Source organism: Crinia signifera, chromosome 19 (genome assembly GCF_055691185.1).
Source record: "Crinia signifera chromosome 19, ASM5569118v1, whole genome shotgun sequence".
In the NCBI taxonomy this organism is placed as follows: Eukaryota; Metazoa; Chordata; class Amphibia; order Anura; family Myobatrachidae; genus Crinia; species Crinia signifera.
Window position 1 is genome coordinate 64804240 of NC_139226.1, and position 9912 is coordinate 64814151.

General features: G+C 40.3%; 1 protein-coding gene across 3 annotated transcripts in view; it reads left to right on the forward strand.

Moving 5' to 3' along the window:
* KASH5 (KASH domain containing 5) overlaps positions 1 to 3726 on the forward strand; it is a 97683-nt gene extending 93957 nt beyond the window's left edge. For all 3 annotated transcript variants that reach the window (XM_083161735.1, XM_083161736.1, XM_083161737.1), the window contains one exon: positions 2743 to 3726. In XM_083161735.1, the coding sequence (XP_083017861.1) occupies positions 2743 to 2947 (205 nt within the window). In that variant the 3' untranslated portion in view covers positions 2948 to 3726. The remainder of the gene's footprint in view (positions 1 to 2742) is intronic.
* The last annotated feature ends 6186 nt before the right edge of the window (positions 3727 to 9912 follow it).

Sequence of the window (9912 nt, forward strand, 5' to 3'; positions counted from 1 at the left end):
GTCAGAGAATATGAATGATAACGCACAAACTTTTCTTTCACTCATTGTTGGTGGTTGGGTGAAGCCATTTATTGTCAAACAACTGTGTTTACTCTTTTCAAATCATAATGACAACAGAAACTATCCAAATGCCCCTGATCAAATGTTTACATACCCCAGTTCTTAATATTGTGTATTTTAACATCAATGACAGCTTGAAGTCTTTTGTGGTAGTTGTGGATGAGTCTCTTTTTTTTTCTCAGATGGTAAAGCTGCCCATTCTTCTTGGCAAAAAGCCTCCAGTTCCTGTAAATTCTTGTCTTGCATGAACTGCACGTTTGAGATCTCCCCAGAGTGGCTCAATGATATTGAGGTCAGGAGACTGAGATGGCCACTACAAAACCTTCACTTTATTCTGCTGTAGCCAATGACAGGTCGACTTGGCCTTGTGTTTTGGATCATTGTCATGTTGGAATGTCCAAGTACGTCCCATGCACAGCTTCCGAGCTGATGAGTGCAAGTTTTACTTCAGTATTTTCTGATAACATGCTCCATTCATCTTGCCATCAATTTTGACCAATTTTCCAGTGCCTTTGTAGCTCACACATCCCCAAATCATCAGCGATCCAGCTGCATGTTTCACAGTATGAATGGTGTTCCTTTTATCGTAGGGCTTGTTGACTCCTCTCCAAATGTAATGTTTATGGTTGTGGCCAAAAAGTTACATTTTGGTCTCATCACTCCAAATGACTGTTCCAGAAGTTTTGAGGCTTGTCGCTGTGCTGTTTGGAGCTTTGTGGAATTTGCGTAGTAATGGCTTTCTTCTGGCGACTTGACCATGCAGCCCATTTTTCTTCAAATGCCTCAACAACAACCACACCACTTTAAGATAGTCCTGTATTTCAGCTGAAGTCATTTGTGAATTTTTCTTTGCATCCCAAAAATTTTCCTGGCAGTTGTAGCTGAAGTTTTTGTTGGTGTACCTGACCGTGATTTGGTTTCCACAGAATCCCTTTTTCCACTTCTTAATTAGAGTTTGAACACTGCTGATTGGCATTCTCAATTGCTTGGATATCTTTTTATATCCCTTTCCTGTTTTATACAGTTCAATTACCTTTTCCCGTAGATCCTTTGACAATTCTTTTGCTTTCCCCATGACTCAGAATCCAGACACGTCAGGACAGCACTGGATGAAAGATGCAAGGGTCTTTCGGGATTCCAGAAACTCACTGACTGACCTTTTATACACGAATACTGATTACAAGCAAACAGATCGCAGGTGAGGATGGTTACCTTTAGTAGCCATTCAAACCCATTTGTGTCAACTTGTGTGCATGATATCAGGCCAAAATCTCCAGGGAATGTAAACGTTAGATCAGGATCATTTGGGTAGTTTCTGTTGTCATTATGTTTTAAAAAGAGTAAACACAGTTGTTTAACAATAAATGGCTTCACCCAACCACTAACCACGAGTGAATGAAAAGTTTGTGAGTTATCATTCATATTCTCTGACAAATGGCCAGAAAATAAAACATTCTGCTAGGGTATGTAAACTTATGAGTACAACTGTATATATAATGAGAAAAAAAAGAGAAACAATACAATTCAGAACAAATATACAATGTATCCTTATGTTATTGCAGGATTCTAGGGGTGTGTGTGTGCTCGAACCTGCAGTCCTTTTCTATAGGAGTACCTACCATTTTTGTAGGCATGACCAAGAAATACTTAGCAGAACCCAGCGAAGGTCCCCGGCCTGTCACTCAGGCAGCGAACGCCCTGGTGAATTAAAAACTTGGCTCACTGCATATTAGACCCCCACCATCAGGCACAAACCCGAATCAGCCCCCAAGTTCAGATTTCTGATCTAAAAAACAAATCCTGCGTGTTCCGGATTGCAGGTAGCATTCATTGGTAAAGATTGTTATTGTTAATACTGTAGGAACAAAAACATAATTTTAGCTATCCTTATCAATTTTTAAAGAAATACAGATCCAAAACTTGGTCTGCACACATCTCTAATAAAAAACAACCAACCAACCATATGCATCACTGTGGCTGAAAGAATTACCAACCTAATTTAGATGGATGAAGTGCACATCTTGGTTGCAGAAGCAGTGTAAAAATATGTTTAATAGAGTATCAGAAAAACATGTCATTAAGACACAACACTGGATCATCTGCGAGAACATCAGCCCTGAATTTACTCAGATTGGTCCTCACAACTCTATAGCAAAAGGAAGTCTGAGTATTTCTCACATGCCCGTTTTTGAAAATGCAGCCCAGCTTTACCCACTCCCCACCCCCAAAACCACTACAAACTGTCAATCAGGCTGCATCTCAAATGGCACTGAGAGATGCCAGGGGACCAATCCTGCAAGCCCCCTACCCTCAGAGTAGTACCCAAAGGTAAGGTTTGGGTGACACCTTAGAATGAGCTTCTATAGCAATTAAAGACTATGCAATGCTGGACACTTTCCTGTGGTATGCAAATCCCCACCTGAGGAGACGGACAAAACCTCTTTCCTCGAAGAAGCTAATTCTAACAGAAAATCCATATGAAGTAGTCATCTGAGTTTAGGTTTATATGTAGTTGATTTTGAATGGAACTGACAAGACTACTTAAAAAAAATCATCATCATCAATGGCATTTAAAAAAACAACCGTTTAGTAAATATGTAATTTAGATCCTAAAGTTTTAAAATCTTTAGTAAATATACCCTTTTATGTTTGAACTACTCTTCCTGCTCCGTTTATATTTAGGTTATATATGGAAGAAGGCTACTCTTTTGCTCAGTTAAGGAGAAGGATCAAATCTTATGTAACAGTTCCAAGGGTACTGCTGGTGACTCTTCTTTACATCTTCCTGTTTTTACCAAGATGGTCGTGGGAGCAAATCTGGCAAATTATGGTACGATCCATGTTGCCTCACTTCAAGGTGGAACATCTGGGTCTCCCACCAATTTAAAGATGTCCTTTACAGTGTAGTGGAAGTGTCCATCCATATTAATTGGAATGGTTAACTTTTATATATGATAGATGAATAGTATAGACTAGAGTAAATACATTTATATAAGTGAGCACTGTGTTAGAGTAAACCACAGGCTATATTACATCAATTTTTAAGAGGCGCTTTGAACTCATAAGAGCACAATTTTGCATACAAGTCTGTCTCCCTATAAACCAGATTAGCAGCATTCAGCTAAAGGTGGTGCTGGCACGTAGCCTGACTTAAAAAGAGCATTTTAATATTTCTAATTCCTCAATTTGGTGGTATTGCATGGAATACACTGCATTTTATTACCGTGGCTGTCTCATTCAATATACCCAATTAAGTTTATAAGCCAATAATGCTACAATACCAAGTATAATAATTTAATCTCCAAGTTATATTTTAGAGACTATCCTTCCAACACGAGGAGGCAGTTTTTTGTCTCAATATTAATTTGTACAAGTGTTCTATCAACCCAAGAACACACATTCAGGCCTTTGTTTTTCTTAATATATAAATGGATTAGTTTAAAAACTAATATTGTGTCACCAACATCGTTAATCTTCAGAGAATTCCTGTTGCACATAACGCCATGGTCTGAGGATACTAAATGTACAGCACTAACTTGTACTATTGTTAGATATAAAATTATTTAATTTTAGAGTGGTTTAACTAGTTAAAAAGTCAGTTTATTATAAGATATAGTTTATCTTGTCTTTACATTTATATTGTCTTTATATGCCACCAATAGTAATTCTGTGGTTTAGGTTTAAAAAATATAAAACATTCTTCTAGGTTATGCTGGTTAACTTTTGATTAAACATTACTTCTATAGATACATATTATAAATACAAGTTTTCTTTACCGTAAAGCAATACAAATAAATGTTAAACGTACCATTTAAACTATCCATATATGATTATTTATTTACAGTTTCTTATATAGCGCAGCAGATTCCATTGCGCTTTATAATTGTAAACAGAGATAAAACAAACTGGGTAACAACAGACATACTTGGAGGTAAGAGGGCCCTGTTGCAAGCTTACAATCTATAGGAGGGAAACACAAGGACAGACACCAGTAATAACATAACTTGTAGGTCCAGAAGGGAAGCTATACTGTATGATACAGAAGTGCCTCAGAGGGTTATGCATATGGAACTTAAATATCATAGGCTTGCCTGAAAAGGTGAGTTTTCAGGGAACGCTTGAAAGTTTGGAGGCTATTGGAGAGTCTTATTGTGCGTGGAAGAGCATTCCTTAGGGTGGGAGCAGCCCGATGAAAGTCCTGTAATAGTGAATGGGAGCTGGTGATCCGTGCAGAAGAGACGCAGATCTTGTGCAGAGCGGAGTGGTCAAGATGGGAGATATTTTGTGAAAAGAAAAGAGATATAAGCTGGTGCAGAATGGTTAATAGCTTTATATGCTAGCAGAAGGGTTTATATTGAATACGGTAAAACACAGGTAACCAATGGAGGGACTGGCAGAGCAGATCAGCAGACAATGAGCGGGAAAGCTAGGACGATCAGCCTAGCAGCAGCATTTTGAATGGATTGCAGTGTTGAGAGTCTGTTCTTGGGAAGACCAGTTAGGAGACTATTGCAATAATCAATGCGGGATATAATGAGTGCATGGATAAGAGATTTAGTAGTGTCTTGTGTGAGACATATGGTTCATATTTTGGATATGTTTTTTAGATGCATGTAACATGATTTGGTGACAGATTGAATGTGGGGAACAAAGGACAGTTCAGAGTCGAGGGTGACCCCTAGGCAACAAGCTTGTGGGGTAGGGTAGATTGTCAAATTGTCAACAGTGATGGAGATATCAGGATGGTAACTGTTCTTAGTTGGTGGGAATATAAGTAATTCCGTTTTGGACATATTGAGTTTGAGGTGGCAAGAAGACATCCAAGATGAGATGGCAGAGCGGCATTCAGAGACTCGACCCAAAACCCATACCTCCCCACTTTTGTAGTTGGGAGGTCGAGACGAAATGGGGGCACTGCCTCGAGAAAGGGGGCATGGCCTCGCAGGATGACGCGACCTCCAGTCACGCCCCCATTTTCACAGCTCGTCGGCGCTGAATAGACGCTGTGCGCATGTGCACAGCGTCTATTCTTGGCAGGATGGGGGGCTCCCAACTGTCCCCCCACCGCGGGACAATGGCGGCCCCGGGCACGTCCCCGAATATCTGGACGTTCCCGCGGTAAGCGGGACAGTTGAGAGGTATGCAAAACCACTGGTGACAACTCTGGGGTTGATAGATAGATTTATCATCCGCATATAAATGATACTAATATCCAAAAGAGCTGATGAGTTTGCCAAGAGAGGATGTATAGATTGAGAAAAGCAGAGGACCTAAGACTGAGCCTTGCGGAACTCCGACTGACAGAGGTAGTGAAGAGGAAGTAGAGTCAGAGAAGCGAACACTGAAAGAGTGATTAGATAGGTAGGATGTGAACCAGGAAAGGGCTGTATCATTAAGACCTAGGGAGTGCAGTGTTTGTATGAGAAGAGTATGATCAACAGTGTCAAATGCAGCAGAGAGATCTAGAAGAATAAGTAGGGAGTACTGGCCTTTAGACTTGGCAGTTACCAGATCATTCACCACTTTAGTCAGTGCTGGTTCAGTGGAGTGTTGGGAACAAAAGCCTGACTGAAGTGGGTGTGAGAGTTAAGAAAGTGTGAGGCGAGAGTAGACAATTCTCTCCAGTAGCTTGGAGAGGCATGGGAGCTGAGAGATAGTACAATAGTTATATAGAGAGTTAGGGTCAGAATTGTTTTTTCTATGGGAGTAATCACTGCATGTTTGAGCAAAGAAGGAAAAGTGCCAGTAGCAAGAGAGATTGCAGATTTTAGTTAAGGTTGGGATAAGAACAGGAGACAGAATTTTAATGACTTGTGCAGGTAGAGGATCAAGAGGAGAGGTAATAGAGTAGGAGGATAAGAAGAGTTTGGATACTACATGACCGAGTTCATAGTGGTCTTGTCATTTTGGTGTGCCACGGCTGGCATCTAAGCTTGTGGGGGGTATAGGGCTTCTTCATCAAGGGCTGTTTAAAGAGTCTGGTACAGGTGCGAAAAAGCAGAGTCGGGAGAGGCAAGTGTAGGCATTAGAGAGCTGTTTTAGAGAGGTGGTTAATTGCGGAAAATGAATAGCATTAGTATTTCTACGGGTAAGAGTAGGCATGCATGATTTCTGTGTCGGTGAGCTTGGGGTAATGGAGGAGAGCGAGAGGGTAATGAGATTGTGATCAGAGAGAGGGAAGGGAGTGTTCGTAAAATCAGAGCCTGAACAGAGTCTGGTGAAAACAAGGTCAAGGCAGTGGCCTTCCTCATGAGTAGAGGAGTCAGACCACTGGGGGGGGGGGGGGGAGGAGAGAGAGAGAGAGAGAGAGAGAGAGAGAGAGAGAGAGAGAGAGAGAGAGAGAGAGAGAGAGAGAGAGAGAGAGAGAGAGAGAGAGAGAGAGAGAGAGAGAGAGATTGATTGTGGACTATCAATAGCAATATTGAAGTCACCCAGGATGATGGTGAAGATGTCAAAGGATAAGAAGTTGGTGAGCCAGGCAGAGAAATCTTCCATAAATTGAGATTTGGGAAGCCCAGGTGGGCGATAGACAGCAGCAACACTCAGAGAGAAAAGGGAAAAAAATCTTAATAGAGTGTACTTCAAAAGATGTGAATGTAAGTGAAGAACTGGTGGTAGAACTAAGTGAAGGATTGTGACATTAATATATGTACCCCACCTTCTTTGCAGTTACCAGGCCTGGAGGTGTGGGTGAAGTGGAAACCACCATGTGAAGTGCTGCTGGTGAGGCCGTGTCTGATTGTGTGAGCCAGGTTTCTGTAATGGCCAGCAGGTTGAAGTTGTGAGATGAAGAGGTCGTGGATGGATGTTAATTTATTGCAAACAGAGCGTGCATTCAATAGGGCACATTTAAGTTGCTTGGTGTGTGGTGGGAGGCATGTGATATTTATGAGGTTAACAGAGTTTCTAAAAGGCTTGAAACCAGTTAAATCTGAGTGGAACAGGTGGTTGGGGCCTGGGTTTGGTGATAGGTCACCAGCTAATAAGATTAGAAAGGAGAGATTGATATAGGTGGATGTTTGTGGGTTTTTATACTGGTGGCGAGATGTGGATGTGAAAGTACAAGTAGAGATGTAAGTAAAAAGCTCATGTGGTTTTAGAAGAGGGGAGTGAATAATAAAAGAGGCAATGTGCACAGAGTGGTGAGTGTCAGGGAGATTATAGAACGGGTGAAGTTTAGTGAGAATTCCATGTAACGCAATGAGAAGTAGCAGTTTGGTGAGCATGATTGTGTGAATGGTGGAGGCAGTGTTAGGGAGAAAGGATATGTATAATAAAGATGTGTAATAAGTACTGTATTGTTTTTACCTTGCTTGAAGTTGTTCAATATTTTTAATTGTTCTTTTAAGAGTAATTGCTACTTTGTAATTTCTACTTCAAATATTTCTAACTACAAAACTGCCATGAGACTAAAATGCAGAGATATAACTGGGTTGATTAGGAGAAGGTACAGCTGAGGTCACATGACCATCTAAAATCAAGGACATAAAATTAGCCTGTGCTAGATAAACACTAGGCCAAATATGCTCCCATAAATTAAGCCTCACTGAACAACTTAACAGCAAAAACAAAGACTACAAATAAAAGAAAAAAACATCCTTATCAAAACCTAGTTTTCAGGATATCAGTGAGGTTCACATACATGGAATATACAGCATAGGGCACACAGGATGCAATGAAAAGCAGAATGCTGGGATTTGTAGTGCAGAAATTAGGTTCACATACATGGCATGTATGAAACAATTAACGGATTAGAGAAACAATCCGGCAAACATCAGATTTCCATTGTACACACTACTACTCAATTATTGTTTCTGTATTAAAGTTGGTTAGGCTGATGTTTTTAAATTTACTTTAATGTCCAGATCAAACATTTTGCAGCATTAGATCGGATTATCTGGACTGATGTATGACTGTTGATCTCTCGTTCTATGTACAGAAAACTCTAGAGGCAGTCCTAAATGTGTGTGTATATTATATACAGTGCATACACACACAAGCTTAATTACTGATGCCCAGCTTTAAATTTTCCACTCATTAAGTTATCAATGAATTGGATGCAATGTCAACATAAAAAATAATTAGTAGTGGTTCCAAAAAACAAACCATGAGGTGGATTCCCCAGGTCAATTTGTTTTTTTGTGGGGTCGCTAATAGCCCTGATCCCCAGCTTTTCTTTCTGCTCAGTTTTAAAATCTGTTTTCCATTTAGATAGTTTTTAACGTTTTCCTTCCATCAATGTTGCTATTCCAACAATTATGGGTACACGAGTTGTCTTGCCACCTCCATTTTGGTCATTAATTTTAGTTTATGGTCATTTGAATTATGGTAATATCTGTCCATTATTAGTTCCAGAACCATCCAATGAAAAGTAATGTATCACATTTCTGCCCAGCATACACCAAGGGGAAGTCTGACCAAGACCCCAGCCTCCTAGTATGTTTTATGGGATCCAATGTGACTACTCTGAAGTTTTCATCTAAATCCATCTAGTGAAAGGGACAAGGACATATGCAGAGTCAACGTTCAGGCACACAAATCTATGGGAGGTCGAATTGGGGCTGCAGCCCCCTAGCATCATATAGATGGAATATAATATAAAATAATTGTCATATTTATCAGATAGGTCACACATCCTTCTCTGCAACTTGAGATTTGGGTTTGGCCTTCAGTTCGTCACATGGGCATTTAGCAGTAGCACTTCCTATGGGCTTTGACATGGCCAGGGTCACAAACATCAGGATCCAGGTGCTGTGTCAGGAGGTGCAGGCACTAATCAAGGGCAACATCAAGGTCTCCTGACAGTGCGCTCACTCAAGTGCAATGTAAGCTTTGGTGGTGACTGAATGACGGAATTGCTTTTTGACTGAATTGCTTTTTTATTTATGTACCCATTTTAGGAGAATACCATGCTTTCTAAGCCTCTGGGCTCAAACACTAGATGACATCACATTTCAAATGTAATGTGTTGCAAAGGAGAGATTCTCTCTATATCTATCTCTAGAGCCATGTACAATTGGGGCGAATCATTTAAACGATTTTGACTACATAGCCAAAACCATAATAGAATGTGTACACAGCGGTTGGTAGCGATGCACAGCCCCACATCATCGATATCACCTGGCCAAATAGACACTGCAGGCAAGAATATTCTTTCTAGATGTTGCAGTGTCTATTAGGCTGTATTCAACAAGCTGCTGGGGATAGCTGCTGGCTTATCTCAGGCAGCAACTGGAAGATTTTGACTAAGCAAAAAATTGCTTAGTTGAAATCTCCCTGCTACAGCCTATGTGTACAGCCCTTAAAACTAGCTCTCATACTATGCCGAACACACATCTGACAGAGGAAGGCAGGAGCGGTGTACTAATTACACTTATTTGATAATTAGAGATACTGTGTACTGCTAAGAAATGGGACCCATTTCACAATTGTTAATTGCTGGATAGAAGGATAGATCAGAGACTATTTGATTAGGTAGGAAATTGGTAGAAGTTTAGACACGCAATAAAAATCAATAAACATCCGCAGGTGTCAGGACTTCCATACAAACTGTTCCAATGTCACTATGCAATAAAGCACATTACCACAAAAATTCCCACATTCGGTTAAATTCCCAACTTAAAACAAGGGCATATGCATGTTAAAAGAAAACCGAACAGGAAAAGTAGCGCAATTTGGAGAAGAGCGCTCAATCACAGGATGTAGGGATGCATCTCTTATAAACAAGCCTGTACTGTATGAGAGGTTTGCATGTTTTTACCCACATAGTATCTCAGGTAGAACATTCAAGATGGTTTCATAAAAATAAAATTAAGCTTGAACAATACACAATTGCATAATTAGAACTTTATA